The 20,385-nt window shown below is 37.2% G+C and overlaps 1 protein-coding gene across 3 annotated transcripts in view; it reads right to left on the minus strand.

Moving 5' to 3' along the window:
* The window catches only part of lars2.L (leucyl-tRNA synthetase 2 L homeolog), a 90,571-nt gene that overhangs the window by 41,592 nt on the left and 28,594 nt on the right, over window positions 1–20,385 (minus strand). For all 3 annotated transcript variants that reach the window (NM_001092094.1, XM_018266444.2, XM_018266445.2), the window contains 3 exon segments: window positions 3,211–3,354; window positions 12,403–12,492; window positions 18,628–18,688. In NM_001092094.1, the coding sequence (NP_001085563.1) occupies window positions 3,211–3,354; window positions 12,403–12,492; window positions 18,628–18,688 (295 nt within the window).

A 20,385-nucleotide genomic window follows, 5' to 3' on the forward strand; every position in this document is an offset into this window, starting at 1 on the left:
AGAATGTATAACTTACATTAATTACTTTTGAACCTCTGGTACAATTACTTTTGAGCACCTAGTTCCTCACATGTCTATGTAATCTTTTTTTCAACCCACTGAATTAAAGCTGAAAGTCTGCAGTTCAACTGCATCTATTGTTTCATTTAAAATTCATTGTGGTAATGTACAGAACCAAAATTAGAAAAAAAAAAGTTGTCTGTCCAAATATTTATGGACCTAACTGTATATTGGGCCATTCCAATCATGAGAATTACAATCATCCAAATAGCTCAATAACACTTCCTAAAATTAAAATAATTTAACACAAAATGCTGATGGTATAGAAAAATTTATACAGAATGGCTATTGCGTCATTCCAATCATAAGAATTCCACTCATCCAAATAGCTCAATAATGCTTCCTAAAACTAAAATAATTTAACACAAAATGCTGATGGTTTACGAAAGTAATAATAGTTTGCTTCTGTAGAGTAAGCCAAGGAAAAACAAAACAAGACATTCTATCGGCTATGTGGCTATACACCGGCCAATTCCCTACTGCATCCAGCTGATTGGCCAAAATCACCTGGGCATTTTTCCCTCTGTAACTTTACAACTAGTTTAAAACTAGTAATATTTCTGCTGCTTGACCAATATATAAACTTATATTCTGTCCAGTGTTGTCAAATACATAACACTTCATTAATGACATCAGTTGGTTGTATACATCTGTGCAAACATAGGTACACTATTCAATTCACATACAATAAAAGACATGTTTATGTAGGTCCAGGCATACAGATGCACTGTTTGTGGAGTTGGGATATGTCCAGGGAAGATGTACTTGTTGGGTGCAAAGTGGTAGAAGGCGGCTTGGTGCTTGGTAGGTGTAATTCAGAAAAGAAAGACAGAGGATACATACTTATATCTGTAGAGAAAGAAATAATAAACTGCTGTAGGAAAAGGGGAATTATTTATACTGCAATTTTCTCCCGTGAAAATAAAAGCGCTTTGCAAGGTTTTTTTTGTTTTTTATAGCAATCAAGGCAGCCATGATAGGCACACCAAGAACAGTATGTAAAGGAACACTGCAGTCAAGCAATGGGTGCAGATTAAATTAGCCTTTTCTCTTTACACTCATATCATCTCATAGCTGCAGCAGGTTATTAATGCCATAATATTACACACCAGATTTAAACTGTGGTTCTGGTGCTCATGCCACGAACCCTTCGCCTGAAACCACTGAATTGAGCCCTGAGCCCATAGCACGGGGGAAATTTGTGCCTGCGTATGCCAACCTTTAGGTTGGTGCGAGGAGACCCACATTTTGGAGGTAATGATGGATATTTTCAGTACAGGTATGGGATCCGTTATCCAGAAACCCGTTATTGAAAAAGCTCCAAATTACAGAATCACTCCATAGACAATATAGTCGGTACATAGTCAGAAAAGTGTTTTAAACAAATGGCTGACAAACTGTCAATTAATGCCTGAACTTGCAGTTTATGTATAATTTTAATCAGCAGACTATTGGCCACCTGGATATCAGACTAACAGGAAAAGATAACAAGATAGTAATAACACTATATAAGAAATGTTCTAGAAATTCACAATTATCAACACACCCACCACATGTTTACCCGAGGGGATAATTACTACAGTTATAGAAAATATGTAGTGATAGGGAGGTCTTTGTCCTACAAGCATGTGGCTATACCATCAAGCAACTAGTTCAAGGCTTCTTATAAACATTGAGTAAAGATAGAGTTTATTGAGACAGATTAGTAAACCAGATAAATTAGAGCTAAACAGAGACAACCACGAAAAAAAGAAAATAAAGGGGAAATTAAATTTATTACTACAAATAGTGACCAGTTTTATCAGATTAAAGCCATAATACAGAAGCAGTTGGCTATCCTGTTCTACAACATTCTACAGTGATAGAATCAAACCCCATTAGTTATGTTGCTAGACGAGCCCTAACGTTATCAAACCAATTGTCACCAAGTTTGTTCCTTACATAATCACGGAAAGAAAATTGGTGAATTTACGAAAAGCTTGTAAAGATGTTGCTGATCATGCTTCATCACATGTGAAGTTGTAGCAGAATCAAAGTAATTTAGTAGTACAGTTACAGGTAAGATTTCTAATATCAGACATTTTATAAATTGCAATACCACACACGTTGCATATTTGTTAACGTAAAAATGGAGCGCAGTACGTAAGATATACTACACGCACTTAAAATTCTGTATATTAAGAATCAGAATCAACAGGTTGTAAAAGGATAATAGGAAAGCATTTTGCTGAAGGCACAGGGGAGACCTAGAACAATTGAAAGTGCAGGGCACAGACAATGTCATATTGCTCCGCAGAGAAGGTGACAAGTTATATTTATTACAAAAGATGGAAGTATGTTGGATTTTTTTTACTTGGATACAAGGCAACATATTTATCAAAGAGTGAAGTTAGAGATCGCCACAATCCGAGTGAAATTCCTCCTCACACCATTCATTTCTATGGGATTTTGAAAGACATATTTTTCAAAGGGTGAACTTTCACTTTCGCCCATTGATAAATACTCTGAAAAAATTCCCAAAGAAATGAATGGAGATTGGCAGAATTTCACTCTAGCGGAATGTGGAGATCTCTAACTTCACTCTTTGATAAATATACCCCTAGGTTCCCAAAAGGGTTAAATTCCTTCTTTGATGTGTCCGCCTATGTTTGAGTCTATACATCTCCTGCTATGTATATTTTTAAATATTTGCTGTCCATTTTGCTATTGATAAGGAGGTTTAAAAATTGTAAAAAACAAAAATAAGCACCTTTATGTTTTTGGAATTTTATAACAGTGTTGAGATGGGAGTTTTTAGAGTTGTTTAACATTGATTTATAGTTAGTTAATCTTGTTTAATGTTTACAACCATCTCTCCAGATAATTTGACCCACGGTCATCATTTTTCATTACAGTCATTATGTCATCAAAACAATAGTGGCTATTCCCAATGTTATGATTAAAAATAACTAAGCAGATAGGTCAGGCTACTTATGGTGATTAGCCTTGGCAATGTGTTTTACTGAACATTTATTGGAAAATACAGTAAATATAAATCCTGCTTATGAATAAAAGTAATACTGTCCCTTTAAGGTGAGGTCTGTGAATTGATAGCACATTTCCGCTACATACTTCAGCATGACACTTGTATGCAGATTGACTTGTCCTTACCTTTGCAAACACTGTAGTTTTAAGGAACCATTGCTTTAGATATTTTTGTTCTACTTTTGCTCCAGAACGCCATGAACATCCATTTTCATCCACTTGCTCATTGGCCAGCACTGTCTGATCCACTGGGTCCCAATTAACCATGGCCTGTGATCAAGCAAATAAAAAATCACACTCACATCTGGCAACTTCTAATAGCCACTAAAAGAAACAATGTACTTGCTTGACGAAACTTTTAAAAATCATCAAAATATAATGTAATGAAAACAGGCTTTTTTTTCTATGCTATAAATAGCCATTTGAATACAAAAGAATACTATCCTGATGCAAACAGCCACTGCAAAAAAAAAACTCTTTGCTACTAAATTTGGCTACTCTACATAAGTAGAGAAATTCTAAAACAGATGGAATGCCGAAATGGCAAACGTGCTAAAACACCAAGCGATGTTAACAAAACCTTAAAGCAACAGTAAAACCAAAAACATTAAAGTATTCCAAAGTAATTAAAATATAATGCACTGTTCCCTGCACTGGTAAAACTGGGGCGTTTGCTTCAGAAAGCCTATTACAGTTTATATAAACAAGCTGCTGTGTAGCCATCGGGCAGCCATTCAAAGTTTAGGTTACACAGCAGATAACAGATACCATTGTATTCTATTACAGAGCTTATTGGTTATCTGTTAAGTAACCTGTTGCTTTTTCTCTTTTCTCAGCTTTAAATGGCTGCCACCATGGCTACATAGCAGCTTGTTTATATAAACTATAGTAGTCTTTCTAAAACAAACTATACTAATGCAAAGTATAAAGTAAATTATATTTTAATTATTTTAAAATGCTTACACTTTTTGGTGTTACTGTTTCTTTAATCTTATCCAGTTTATCCTTTACTGCACAGGGCAGAATCTCACCAGTCCTGAGTACTTCCCTTGCTTCATTCCTTCTCTACTCACTACACTACACTTTATTCATTGCATCTGTCAAATCTTTAAATCAAAATTATATATTAAAAAACATTCAGATATAAATGCTTCATATTCAATGTGAGATTTGCTCCAATACATACATAGGTTTTAGTTCCATTCTATAAATCTTTTTCAAACGCCTAAACGTCACCAGAGGGGTTAAAATAGTATTTAGATTCTAAAAAAGGCAACACAAAATAGAAAAATGGCAAAATGCTTAGGCATACATAAGTACTGCAAAAATAACTTCTTTAATTACATAAGTACTGCAAAAATAACTCATTTAATTAGCTGCAAAGGAACACAATGCTCCAATAAGCAGCCAGCCTTTGAAAACAATGATACAGGGAAAAATAAATGTTCTTCTGGGCTCAGTTGATCAGAATACTAGTTTATAAATAACTTAAATCATGGCTCTGATTAGTTTGCTGAACTATCCAGCAACTTTTCATTGCACTAAGCATGCAAGCAATGCTGGAACATAATTATTAATTGAATAGGGATATAATAAAAAGCGAAGAATATTGATTTTGCAATAATGCATTAACCCATACCTTACCATTTGTTACACTAACTAAAAGACACCTAAGCTTTTAAAATCTGCTGAAATTTTTGTGTATTTCCACTTATGTAAGGTATACTTCTAAATGCCTAAAATGTATTTATTTATTTATAAGAATATAGAGACACATATAACAAAGCAACGTGAATGTTGTTTGTTTTATAGTGTTGAGGTTTATATATCATGTAGTCTCTTCTTCATAAATTAGCCTAAGCAAAGATCTCTTGCTCAGTCTTCTTATTCAGCCATATATGGACAGTTCTATGGTCATTTTAATGGCTTTGGCTCCATTTTCATGAGCTATAGATACATTCTACAGGTATGGGACCTGTTATCCAGAATGCTCTGGGCCTGGGTTTTTCTAGGTAAGAGGTCTTTTCATAATTTCGATCTCCATACCTTAAATCTGCCAGAAAATGATTAAGGCATGAATTTAACCCAATAAGATTGTTTTGTCTCGAGTAAGGTAATTATAGCTGGGATCAAGTACAAGGTACTGTTTTTTTATTTTGAATATCTGATGAGCAGGCACTCAATTAAGGCAATCTTCCACCAGGCGAGTAAAAGCAAGTAGAGACTTTATTTATATCATGGATAAACAGCCTTACGCATTTCATGTTCCAAACACTTAGGCACAGATTTATTACGATTTGAGTTGTTTTTTCCAAGAAAATTTGAGTTTTTGAGGTTACTTTTTTGGTCAAAAGCCAAATTTTCTAGTTAAAAAAAAAATAAAAATGTTCAAGATTTATTATACCCCGACCCTGGAAATAGCTCAAATCCGGAAATACACTATCTAAAACCTGTCAGGTCATGTAGGAGTCAGTGGCAGATGTCCTCTGAACCATTTGGAGATGTTAATAGCCTTCATGATGTTTTTTCAGAGGGTTTTGCCAGAAAAGTTCTTTGTGCCGAAAGCTTACATTTCTTACATTAGGTATAAAAAAAACTCTAAAATTCAAACTTTGAGAAATAACCCCCCCCAGTCATAGGCTATGACTAAGTGTTTGAAACATGAAACGAGTAAGGCTGCTTATCCATAATATAAAGTCTCTACTTGCTTTTACTCACCTGGTAGAAGATTGCCTAAACTGAGTGCCTGCTCAACAGATATTTGGTTGAATCCGCCCCCTTTGCTGAAGGTTCAGGGCAGTGCACCTGGGCATCTTCATTTATGTGGTGAGCTGTTACACTTTTGTGGACAAAAACTTATTATTAAAGGGAAAAAAAATATTTTTAAAAATGTGATTTACTTTAAAATGGAGTCTATGGGAGATGGCCTATCTGTAATTGAGAGCTTTCTGGATAAAGGGTTTCCAGAAAATGGATATACCTGTAAAAAATAGATTAAAAAAACACACCATATCTCCCATATTATTTAATACCAAATATGTATAGTTTGTTATTTTTTCTGACATAGCACCTCTACATTAGATTGCAAGGCCAAAAATTCCAGTGGGTTAGCTCCAGAAATATTTTGGAAAAAATACATTCTGACAAATCCAAAATCAGTATATATGTCGTTCTGCTTCAAACTAGCAAGCTGCAAATGCTTTCCTAAAAATCATCTCAAATGCTGCAATATTATCTACCTCATATTATTCAGAAACCAGTGCGACTAGCATCAGAATTGAATAATCTGCAGAGCAGCTGAGCCTATGCACCATCTGCCCTTGCCCTAAGGTTAATCTTACGTACAGACATTGATTACAGTATATCCAATCAAATCAGTAATTTTTATGGACAAAGCATTAGATTATTAGATTATAGTGTCAGTGCATTCTATTGCCCCTGCCCTGACAATCAACTGGTAAATAAATACTCCTGCAGTGTAGGCCAGATCACCTTAGGGATTGTAAATTTCTCATTTCTGCACAATAAAGCATACATCTTCCTTTCGGTACAAGAGTCTGAAAGAGTTTCTGGATAACGGGTTTCCAGATAATTGATCCTATACCTGTACTTCCAGTACAAATGAGCCAAAAGAAGGAAATGACAAAATGTATTATCTTATTGACACAAAGACAGAGCACTTCTGGAATAGGAAATCCTCTGATCACTAGTGTTGATTACTGTAATGTTCAAAACTGTAACTCTTCTGATTTAGATTATTTAAACATTACAGTAATGAACAATATTAAGCAGAGGATTTCAGTGCTCTGTGTTTGTGTCAATAAGAAAATACATTTTGTCATTACCTTTTTTTGGCTTAATTGTACTGAAAGTACAGGTATAGGATCCATTATCTGGAAACCTGTTACAGGACAGACGTCTCCCATAGACTCTATTATAATCAAATAATCCAAGTTTTTAACAACTATTTCCTTTTTCTCTGTAATAATAAAAGAGTACCTTGTACTTTATCCCAATAAGATATAATGAATCCTTATTGAAAGCAAAACCAGCCTGTTGGGTTTACATGATTTCCTTGAAGACTTAAGGTATGAAGATACAAATTATAAAAAGATCCGTTATCCAGAAAACCTGAGGGCCCAAACATTCTAGATAACAGGTCCCATACCTGTACTGTGTTCTGTGTTTTCATGCACTCTTTAGATGCATCAAAATTAAATCAAAAGGCAATTTTGTGAGTTTGTTTTAAATGACACTAACCTAAGGTTTCTTAACCCTTTTTTCTTTGGGGACCCAAATAAAGTCTGGAATAAGCACTAGAACCTCAAAATTATTTTGTTATCTCTTACAATGCACCTCATTTTAGTAGTTGTTTTCCAACGTAGGAAGTCATAGCATTTTATTATGGGGAACAAGAGTAGCCAATCGTGACAGTATGGGGACCCATTATTGATTCCTGAGCCACAAGTTTAGCGTCCCAACACAAATCACTCAAGTTGTCTTTATCTAGAACTCCCCCACAAAAGAATGGGTAAACCAGTGCCTACAGAGGTAAAGATGTTAATACATGTAGCAATACAATCATGCAAGACTTTGTTATGTGTTATTTCCAGTACAAGTATCCTGGATTGATGGATATGAGTTTGTTTGTCCATTTTTTAACAATACAAAAAAATCATCTGTCGTGGCACCATGACAGACGGGGAGTGGTGGATCAGCAGATTAGCAAGGGAGTAACTGATTTCATTTACGAATAGGTGCTCTGGAGAACTGCACTGGAGCATCGAAGTTGGTAAATAAACCAAATTAGGATTGGTATTAGGCATAGGATTAGTGAATAATGAAAAAGGATATTCTCATCAAGATCCCATTAAGTGAGGACCAAATCAGGTTGTGGATGCAGCTCTGTCCCGACAGGCCTGAAAGTGCAATTTTGCAATCTGAAAGTTGATCCAGGGTCATATTATACAGACCAATCATTTGGAAAAAGCAGTATCCTTAGGACTAAAGTAAGGTTAACTTCAAAGCGAAAATGTCCCTCTCCTCATAGTGATTTGAGCTCACTCTGCAATAACTAAATTCCCATAACTAAATTCCACAGCAGCACCCTGTTTAGCTAAAGCACATTTTTGGTCTCTGTTTTCCTGCTCAATATAAAATAAATGTAGAGCAAAAGTCTATAATGATAAGTTAGCCATCTTACCTCATTCTTTACAGCTGTAATGTACAAAACAATAGAGCTCATTAACATGCTTTTTTAGCTCTGATTTAATAGTAGCATGATTGCATATTTTAACATGCATTTTGTATATGGTAATTAAATGCAGTTCTATAGACGCCTCTTAAAATAACTCACTTTATGCATCTGTGACAGGTTATGGTTATTTACAGAACACAGAGAAAGCATCTAAAGAAATAAGGAATTATTTATTATGTTGGAAGGTGAAAAGTATTAAAAAGCTTGCCGCCTATGAGATTTCTATCTTGCGCCCATATCTGCAAATTTTTGCATTCACCAAACTGAATTGAAGCTTGGAAACTGAAGTAGGTGCCAGGCACAGACGAGCCCTGTACTTACTGAATCATATGGCAGGGCTGGGCTAGAGCATGTGGGCTGCCAAATTATATCCTGTCAAACCCCACAGGTCTGTTGCTGACCAGTAACATGTGCATCATGAGCCGGGACCAGTGCGCTGCCTCAATCTTGATAGCCATGGAGCATTTGATAGGATGTGACGGGGCCAAACAATGACTTTGTCAAACCCATCCCCACATGGCTCAGCACTGGGTCCTCATGTATGGGGGGGCATTGGTCTTCCTAATAAATATACCAAGTTGCCTTTATACATTTGTTATTTAGCCTATGGAAATATTTTTCAGTTGGATGGCTGAATGGTACATACATGAACAATTGGGATAATGTCTCCCTATGAGTACAGGGAGGAATCCATTTAAACATGTTAGAAAATAATGGAACACACTGGATAATACCAAATGGTAACATCAAAAGTGAGCTGGCCACAGATACATACCATGAATGTACATTCTAGCAAGCAGAATATAAATTGTCAAACACATACCATAAACTCCGAAAACAGAACTATGGTAATGAAAAATAACAAAATATAGGAATATATAAACCATTTGTGTTTGTGTTAACTAGCTATAAACAACAATCAACATTCAAAGTTCAATTTTAAAACTGTAATAACAATAACAGTAGGTGCACACAGTAATTTTCTATGTAGCAGAGTTTTTAAATGCATGCTGTTACCTAATGTCATAGATTTATCTCAGTTGGAAGAGACATTTTATAAATGTCAGCTTTGCCTTACTGTATGACTGACAGATGCATATATAATTGTTATTGTTTGCCTGATGTGGCATCACTAGTACCTGAAAGAGAAAGGTGCCTTTACTGCTGCACCAGGATATCTGAGGCAGAAAAGAAAAAGCACCACAGTCCGTGGAAAAAATCCTGGTTTAAAACTGACCAACTTCCATATACCAGTTAGAGCCAACTTCCATTCTAAAAGTTCTAATTATTGAAAACTGTTGCTCAAAACATAATAGAATCGTAATAAATATTGTAATTTAGCACATGGAACATGTGACATGTTAGGATGCCTTTTATGACAAAGCAAAGATTTGCAACATAGTATCTCTGAGATATTACCTGTGAAGGCCGTGGGAGTGTGGCTGAGAGATTGGTGTAGGGAGGAAGGATTTGGGTTTCTGGAGAACTGGGCTGATTTGTCAATTGGCTACAGGCTCTTTGCCAATGATGATGCAGCTGCTTTGGTGGAGAGGATCGCTAGAGGTTTGAAGGAGATTTTAAACTAGCTGTGCTGGGGCAGTAAACAATTCTGTGGAAGATAGGTTAGATGAGGTAGTTGGCATATTATGTGAAAATGGGGGAGGAGATTTGTTTGGGGGGTTTGGGGGGTTCAATGATGGCAGGGAGGATCACAAGTTGTATTTACACAACTGACAAGCTGGTACTTGTATTAAATGGATGTTCATAATTTTAAGCGGTTTGACTGGTAAAATGGGAGAGCTGGAGGTGCTGGCACTATATTTCAGTTCAGTTGGTTTTAGATAGTTTACCAGAAACAAAGACTTTTTGCAATTACTTTCTATGTGCGACTCTTTTTCTAATATTGAAGTGTAAAGTGTCATTTTTCACCTTATAAAGTAGCACTGGAAGGGGGGGTTGCCGACCCTGTAAACTGTTCTAAAGTGATACATTTAGTTGATACATTTCTTATCTTTGTCCCTGCTAAACAGAAATCCCTAAGTTTCATTAAAGGCAACTGTTATAATTGATACAATAGTTGCTAATAGTCCAGAGATGCTTCTGAAAAATGTATCAACTAAATGTTGCAAAATTGTAACAGTTTAGTCTGCACCTGAATTATTTAGCTGCCAGAATCAACCAGAGACAGAAACATTAAACTTTAAACTTGGCTTTTGGATAAACGGTAAAACATTTTAAAGAATCAAAAGTGAACAATCTGAAAACAATTGAACTGAAAAAAGTGTTAGGAAGGTGAACCACCCCTTTAAGCAGGATTTAAAAGCCAATATAAAGGAAGAAGTGGTGGAAATGAGGGAGCTGAAGCCTTATGGTGGGTTTTTTCAAGTTAGTGAAGAGGCTTAGCTCCTGCTGAAAATTGAAAAGGCCGTTCGTGTGGGTCAAGTCTTGATAATGGGGGGATTGAGTGGTATGGCAGTTAATGGGAAGTTTATAAACTTGTTACATGACACAGAGGAGCCAACCAGAAGCCATGCAATACTGGATCTAGTGATCACCAGCGACCCAGAACTTAAATCAATTGTGCAACTAGTTGAACCGTGTGTACTAGTGACCATCTGGCCAACGTGGTGGAGGGCCTATAATGGAAGTCAGTGTTGCCCACTCCCACTTTAAACTACACCCACATTATCATAAGAACTTTTAAGACCATATCCGCATTAATGGTGGTAGCCAAAAAACGAAATGGTTGGTGCTCACTGCAAGGATATCACTCATTGCTCATAAGTGCAAAATGCAAGTCATATTAAAACATCCATATGCCTCCTCCTCCCTTTTGGATAATACAGCACCGCCAGCAATTGATTAAACACCTTAGGGGCCCCTAACAAGAGTTTTCAAATGCTAAAAAAAAACCTGAACAAAACCTACAAGGTTCATGTCCCACAAGTAGCATTGGGCAGGCAGAGTATGGCACACACAGAGCATAGGGCAGACAGAGTATAAGACACACAGGGAGCATAGGACAGGCAGATTATGGCACACACAGGGAGCATAGGGAAGGCAGAATACAGCAGGAGACAGGGAAATATATAAAAGTCACTATAAGATGAACAGTTCACACTGTACTACATACAGTGACACAGTGCTGGTGCCCCTCCAGCAGCTAGTATGATGTTTGAACAGGTGAACTATGTGGGCACTTTCAGTCTGGGCCCAAGATGTGAACAGTACAGGGCTTTACGGTTGTGTACAGAGTTTTAGGGGTGTGACCAAATAGAGGTTTTACAGGTGTGAACAATGCAGGAGTTTAGTCTGATTTGAGGTGTAAACAATGCAGGGGCCAGTTTATCTCACGGGCCAGTTTATCTCAATACTGATACCTTTTAAAACTTACACAAGGTAAGCAGCCAATGCTGGCAGACTTTCATATGGGGGGCCACACAAGGGGGGTTGCGGGCTGGATGCAGTCTGTGGGCCGCCAGATGGACAACATTGACCTATACCATCTTATAAAGAATAATGACCCAATAAACACTTAAAGGCTTCATACACACAGTGGTCAGGATCCCCCACTGTCAGTGTTTTTGTTGTGTGAAAGAATTCTGTAAGATGACTGCCCAGCAACCAGAGTTAACTGTTGTGGTGTTTCCAAATGGGTCTCTTTCAATGAAAGAATCAACAATCAACAGAATTAAGCGACCAATTTAAATTATGTGTTAATCTCTATTTGGTACAGACAAACTGGAAAACACAAGGAACCTAAAATGTCCTAAAATGATAAAACAATATACAAAAATTAAAACTGTTCACCTTATGTATCAGGTCATTAAATAGCAAGTCAAATAAGCTCAGATTAGACTTGGAAATTATTACCTCATGCTTAGTATAAAAACTTATGTTATCCTGCACGGCTTTATACATTTCTGATGTGGACCGGTAATAACCAAACAAGACAGTAAAATAATAACAAGAAACATGGGAAAATCGACACCCATCAGTAAGATGATGGCTTCTCCTGGCAGTAAATCAATGACAAAATTAGATATCAATGAAACACTTACTTCTTTCTGATAAGCAAGTCCAGCTTCGTACATTTTAAGGAAAAGATACTGTGTCCATTTATAGTAGTCTTCTGAGCAAGTGGTGATTTCCTGGGAGTAAGAGAAACAGACATTATACAGCTTGCAAATTTCTCCCCAAAAACAAATCTTTGCCATTGTGCCAGGGGTCATTCCCATACTATCAAGCAGTTTAAATTCAAATGTTTAACAAAGACGTAGGTTAGAAATGTTACCCATTATGTGTTTTGGGCTTAATAACTCATTCACCATGGCAGCTTAGACACTAGTGTATTGTACATCAAAATTTAAAAGGCTTGTTCACTTCAAGTTAACTGTTAGTATGTTAAAGCATGACGAATTCTAAGCAACTTTTCAATTTGCCTTCCTTTTCTTTTTTATAGTCTTTGAATTATTTGCCCTTTTCTTCTGACTGTTTCCATCTATCAATGGGGGGTCACTGATCACATCTAAAAATAAATGCTCTGTAAGGCTACAAATGTATTGTTATTCCTACTTTTTATTCAGGTCCTCTCCATTTTCATCCTAGCACCCAGATTGCTGAAATTGCACACTGAAGAGCTGCTGAATTAAAAGCTAAATAACTCAAGAACTACAAATAATAAAAATGAAATTGCAAATGTAATCACTCGCTACATCATAATCAAAGTTAATTTAAATGTGAACAATCCATTTAATAGCCTTTTAACATCAGCTTCTATGACAAACCTCATTTTGTATTTCATGATTTCCACACATCACAGAAGAGGTGCCTATGCCTAAAGGCTAATGTCACAACATTTTTTGGCTAAAATCAACACCTTTTGAGCAGTGACAGGGGGATGAGATTCATGTCAGTTACTGCACACACACCTTGGACCATATCACCATTTTCGGCCATTAGCATTTTATTTACATCTGAATAAATAATAACCATACACTGCCTTCAGGAGCAGCACAGAAAAGTATTTAAATAATTAATAAGTAGAAGTACAAGTGTGGTCAAAATGAAATGCTGTGGCATTCATTACCGGTATCATGTCCTGTTAAATTCCTAATAATTTGCATCTACTCTCCTACTGTCTCCTAATGGATTACTATTCATAGATGTTGAAACTATAATTTTAAGTAAGAGGCACAATCATTTTAGCAAAATAATAGGAGATATGCATGAGACAAGCCATCAGTTATTGGAAATGCCTACAGATTAAACAGAAACAGGGACATTTTGGTATGATACAGAAATACACTAATGCCATAGCGACTGTCTCACATTATTCTAATATTTACTGAAGAATAACCAAATAAGAGTTTCTTCTTATTTAGAGAGAAGGCTGAGCTGAAGAGGTGGCAGAGAATCTACCAATGTGTACATGCATTAGATTGAAAGACAGACATACGTGTTGATAAAAAGCAGCAGAAAAACATTTCAGAAAAAGAGAAAAGCCCAGTTATTCTTACCAGGGTTCTGGTTTCACAGTTTATATAGGAGACTGTCATACAGCATTTCAAGGAATAAGTAAAATAAATCCAAGTCTTCCCCTGGATGGATTGGGGGCCTGTCAGGTTGTATCCAGGCGTGGTAGGATTGCGCTTAAAGCCAAGGTAAAATGTTTTCTTGGAATGATGTCACATTTTTGATGAGTTTAGACCAAATTTCTGTTTTAACAAAACTTATATACAGCAAGTTGAAAGTGCTAATGGACTTTTAAGATCATTTTTATTTCAAGAAGTCTACTTATTGCACATTTCAAACTCTGCCTACTGGCTTCAACGAAACATTTATCATTATAGACAGAGTCCATTTACTTGTCAGTGGAATGATGAAACATATTCTGACATTATGGTGGGTGTTAGCTTATACAATTCGCAAGGTAATTTTCCAAGCAATACACAATTTTGTTTTTTCGCTTATTGCAGTAGAGTTGTGAATACAAAAGTATGACCCTGGTTGTAGGCCTTTGTGATGCTCACTGCCATCACAAAGGCCTACAGGTGGCAGCTGTCTACCCCATTCTTGCAAAAGACCCCAGGTCCAAGATTTAAACTATGAGGTTAGACTGTCATGGTTGTTTTTTTTCCTCTTTAGAAAAGGCACTTCTTTAAGGGCTATTCCACACGGGGAGATAGCCTTGCGTTTGCGGTCACGGCGACAAAGCGCCGTGCCAGTCGCCGCGACCGGCGCAGGCGACAGTTTTGTATGGGCGCCTATGTAAAAACGCCTGTGCTAACCACACGAGGCGATGCGCTTTTCAACAGTCGCCTGAAAATGCCTCGCCAGGCTTTTTCAGGCGACTGTTGAAAAGCGCATCGCCTCGTGTGGTTAGCACAGGCGTTTTTACATAGGCGCCCATACAAAACTGTCGCCTGCGCCGGTCGCGGCGACTGGCGCGGCGCTTTGTCGCCGCGACCGCAAACGCAGGGCTATCTCCCCGTGTGGACTAGCCCTAAATGTACTAATGTACTTGTAAAGACTACTCTTTACAAGTACATTAGAGGGAATTATAGATAGATAGATAGCGGGGGGGGGGGGTTCCTCACTGAAAAGACCAAATCACTAGAGGCTACCCTTTTAGGCTTCGGGAACCAAACTTTCAGTTGAAGCAGTGTAGGTGGTTCTTCACGGTGAGTGGAATGCTCTGCCGGATGATGTATTAATGTTAGAATCTTTTAATGATTTTAAGAGTGCCTTGTATGATTTCTTAAACAAGCATAATGTCAAAAATTACAGTAATGTGAAGGTCTACAGTAAGTATAGGTATCAGATCAGCATATCCAGTTTATATATGTATATAGGTCTGCCTAAGTACGTGTATATATGTGCACTGGGATTTGTTAGCAGGGGTATTTTTTCAACCCAAAATATGTAACCTGATGTCACAGGTGTCTACCTATATCAGATAACAGCAGAACACAACCCCAAGTTTTAGCACTGGCTTGAATAATCTTCAGAGATAAAAACATATCTAAAAGGTCATATATGACTACAAGGGTAGTAATTTCGGCTGCACAGGAGTGTGCATCTATTGGTGCAACCTGCTGTGGAAACTCTAGAATTACCGATACATAACTGCAGGGTTTCATATTGTCATAAGACGAACCAGTGTGCAATTCAGCATAACGGGCAAGAGGGATGCGGTTTTGGTACAACTATAAAGCTGTGCAAAGAGCATGTTGGCATTAAAGGAACAGTTCAGTGTGAAAATAAAAACTGGGTAAATAGATAGGCTGTGCAAAATAAAAAATGTTTCTAATATAGTTAGTCAAAAATGTAATGTATAAAGGCTGGAGTGGCTAGAGGTCTAACATAACAGCCAGATGGGAAATATCTGTTCTGTGAGTTTGCAATTGATCCTTAGCATTCAGCTCAGATTTAAAAGTAACAGTTATGACCCATGTGGCCCCCCTTAAGTCTCTGATTTGTTACTGCCTGGTAACCAGGGTAACCAGTTAGTATAAACCAAGAGAGCTGAAAAGCAGGAAGTAGTGTTCTGGCTATTATGTGAGACATCCAGTCACTCCAGCCTTTGTACATTACATTTTTGCATAACTATGTTAGAAACATTTTTTATTTTGCACAGCCTATTTACCCAGTTTTTATTTTTAAACTGAACTGTTCCTTTAATGCCAACATGCTCTTTACACAGCTTTATAGTTGTACCAAAACCGCATCCCCATTAAAGTACCTTTAACAAATAAACTCCAATAAGTACAATATTTCTGTCAACACTTTTAGCTGCATTTGTAAAGTACGCCTCTGCTGCTTTATTCCTTTAAAAAAATATTTAGTTAAATAATTTTGACAATAAGACAATTCAAATAACACTGCCTACAGAACCCTTTCCGAAACACGCATATATGCGCTATTGGGAAGAGAGCTTGTCAACTAACTTACCCTATGAAGATTGGGAAGAAATATGGGAGAATGCCAAAAAATCCTCCACATGTGTTCGATATAAGGAGAAAGTATACAAAATTCTACTTAATTGGTACTACACTCCGGATAAACTCCACGCCATATACCCGACCGCAACAGACAGATGTTGGAGAGGATGTAAACAACGAGGCACATTAGCACATTTAATGTGGTTCTGTCCTATAATCGTCCCGTACTGGGAAAGAGTATCAACACTTTTGAGTAGGGTGCTTTTCCGGACCATACCACTTGATCGCTGGAGATATATATACTCGGTAAACCCCTTGAGGGGAATCCTAAAGCAGACCAAAGGTTAATGAACCACATACTCACAGCGGCTCGGAGACTTATATGTTCAAAATGGAAACAAAGATTAGCCCCTACTATGACTGAAGTGCAAGATAAGGTGGAAGATATACGTAGACTGGAATATATGTCGGCTATACATAATCACAGCAAATCGGCTTATGATAAGATATGGACGAACTGGATATACCATTTCCCCAACATTTACACAACAACATAGTCGCTACAAACTTTCGGAATTTTGGGGCCCAGAGCGCCCACACTACATATGTAGTTTGTGGCTACAGAGAATGGACACAATTGCGTTCCTCGCGTAGGGCTTAATTGCGGCTAATTCCTCCCCATTCCATTTATTCTATGATACTGTAGGCCTCCACCTCCACAATCGATAACACTCTTTGACTGGTTTGCCCAGATACCACACTCCAAACTCTGCTGTAGGGTGGGTCTGCATCTTGTGAAACCTTATAAAGCTATGACATTGCATTGTATTTAGTCAATCATATCCACAACCTTGCATACTTCAGTTTCTCAACTGTGTAATTTTTTTCTTTTTTCCTTTATATTTTTTTTTTGTTTTCTTATGTCTCTTATTGTGTCTTACTTATTATTTGTGTAAAACTCATAAAACAACTTAAATAAAGAGTTATAAAAAAAAAAAAGACAAGTCAAATAGGAAATTGGCAGATTGAGGATTATTTAGTCTGTGTTACAGAGGAAGTATAATTTAGACATAGTGGAGACATCAAATAACATACAAAAGCAGAAAATGTTCTGCTATTGATGATTCCCAGTATCCCCTATACAAATCTTTGCCCCAGATTTGGATTAATCTCATTATGAATTTAGATAAGGACTTTTCTTTTTCACTTGTATAACTGGGAATTGAGCTTTTGGCATGCACAGCTGAACAGAATATCTAAACCAAAGAACTTCTTTGTGTTAAAATTATGTTCTTGTCTCCAGGATCCTTAGAAGACATAAAAGAACATTTGCCTAGCAACGCTATCAACTGTTAAGACAGGTAACACAATGACACAACTATGTTCTAGAAAGAGCATTCAAAAGCTGGTAAAAGAAATACAAAGTATTTAAAAGTGCATTCTACAAGTGTTTCCAACAAAGCAGTATGCTGCACCAATCAAAGCAAAAAGAAAAGAATATTGTGACTGTACTTTTTATCCAGCATGGTAGGAGAGGTAAAATGCCTTTTAACAGAAAATAATCTAGCAGTTTATTGTCACGTGTGACCTTTTGCCTCCAAAGGCTTTTGGTCGAAAAGTCATCAAAAAAGGCCTGGAATTTACTTTATTGTTATGATGGTACAAGCGTATATATATATATATATATATATATATATATTTTCTGGAGTCTCATAAATAAATTATATACCCATGAAAATTCTATTGGATTGTGATCAAAATAAGTTTCAAAAGAAATTGTGATTGGTAACATTTTCACCGCATTCATAGAGATGACGCAACAGCTTTAGCAGCAAGTGTAGCAGCCTGTAAATGTGGCCATATGCTAGCCCACACACAGAGATACCATATGAGCAATTTACAGATACCATACATTATGCTTATACTGTATGGTATATGTACATGAATGAATGGGACAACAGAAGGTAACTGCTTAGCCATACAGGTGATAGTAGTCACATCACCTCACATGAGAAAATGGGAACCTGCGGTACCAGCAGAGTTGGTGAAACTGCACTCAACTGAAACTGTTCAATGTGCTATTGAACGAGAACAAGGTAGAATATATTGCTAAAGAGAAAAACAAAGGAAAAGCAGTGAAGCGGGCAGGGAGAGGAGATGGGAGGATTGCTAAGGAGAATAAAATGAACCAGCTGAAAGTCAAAGATGGTGGCCATGACAAGAACTGAAGAGGAGGGAAAAAATCTGCAAAATGAATGGAGGTGAAAACATATGTCTAAAGATCGAGATTTGATTGAATAAGTTTGCAAGTTAGCTGAACTAAACATTTATACTGTTACTTACCCTATCCCAGTTAAAGCAAAGGCCAATTCTCTCAAGTTGTTCCCTCATGTGCTTTATATTCCTGAAATATATGAAAAATGAATGACTGAAAACAAGAGAAATCATTCTTATGCCATAATATGGATATTCATATATACAATTCTTAGGACAGTGCCTCCATAACATTAACTTACATACAGTCTCATTTATGAAGTGCCACACTCCTGAGATGTTTGCACCTTTTAAACTGCTAATATAAGGCTTTTAGTTCAAATGAGGGCCCGCAACCCAAAAATGAATTGATTGCAGGAAGTGCATAGACAGGTCACGGACTCTCTGGGCCTTCAAAAAGAGCAGTTGAGGTAAAAGTCTGTGTCAGTCTAGCAGTATAAAACCAGCTAAAACTGCCAATATCTCAAAAACTCCTTAAAAAATGAATAAGTTGCTAAAGTAAAGAATTCATAGGGCCCCTCTATATAAGTTTATACCAATCCATTTGGTCCAGTTTAGATCCCTTTTAATGAAATAGCCTTGTAAAACTCATTATGCTATGTCGTCCCTCACAACATTTTATAATTAGGGATGTAGAGAACGTCGGAAAAAAAGTTCGCGAACATATTCGCGAACTTGCGTCAAAAATGCGAACGGTTCGCGAACGGTTCGCGAACGTCGCGAACCCCATAGACTTCAATGGGAAGGCGAATTTTAAAAGCTAGAAAAGACATTTCTGGCCAGAAAAATGATTTTAAAGTTGTTTAAAGGGTGCAACGACCTGGACAGTGCCATGCCAGAGGGGGATCAAGGGCAAAAATGTTTCTAAAAAATCCATTGTTGACACAGCGCTGCGTTTTGTGCTGTAAAGGGCAGAAATCACACTACATTTCTAAACCTGTGTAATAAAATGCTTTAAAACGTCCGGCGTCTACATGCCAATCAAGTCGTGTAAAAGTTACAGCCTGTTCACACGCAAAGACGAAACGCGGTGCTTACTGCAACGCAAAAAGACGCAAAGAGCTTTAATGAATGATACCGTCAAGTGAGCAAATAATAGTTTTTAATTACTAGTTGCTTGTCACCTCCAGGATGTTCGTCCTGTTGGTGGCAATATTTCTGTAGTGGTGTGTTTAGCAGTCACCGTGCTTGTGCGCACGTGCACGGTCAGGCAGAGGTAATTCAATGTACAGTGAAGCGAACCAAAAAACACTGATTCTGCAGTGTGGGCCCAGTTTTGGTCTACTTTATTGATCACCTGCGGTGACCATAAAAGATGCGATTTTGCCACTGTTGCAGAACCCTGAAAAATTAGGCATGTGTACTTTCCTGAAAAATTATGTTTTTTTTGTCGCAGCCACTGAACCAGAAGTCCAGAAACAATATGCCATATAAATGCTGAAAATATTCTGTTTTTTTTTGGTCGCAGCCACTGCAGCACAGAGGCCAGAAAAAATATGCCATATAAATGCAAACAATATAAATTTTTTTTTTGTCGCAGCCACTGCAGCACAGAGGCCAGGAAAAATATGCCATATAAATGCTAACAATATAAATTTTTTTGGTCGCAGCCACTGAAGCACAGAGGCCAGGAAAAATATGCCATATAAATGCTGAAAATATTCTGTTTTTTTGGTCGCAGCCACTGAAGCACAGAGGCCAGGAAAAATATGCCATATAAATGCTGAAAATATTCTGTTTTTTTTAGTCGCAGCCACTGAAGCACAGAGGCCAGAAAAAATATGCCATATAAATGCTGAAAATATTCATTTTTTTGTCACAGCCACT

The sequence above is a fragment of the Xenopus laevis genome, chromosome 6L (genome assembly GCF_017654675.1).
Source record: "Xenopus laevis strain J_2021 chromosome 6L, Xenopus_laevis_v10.1, whole genome shotgun sequence".
Classification (NCBI taxonomy): Eukaryota; Metazoa; Chordata; class Amphibia; order Anura; family Pipidae; genus Xenopus; species Xenopus laevis.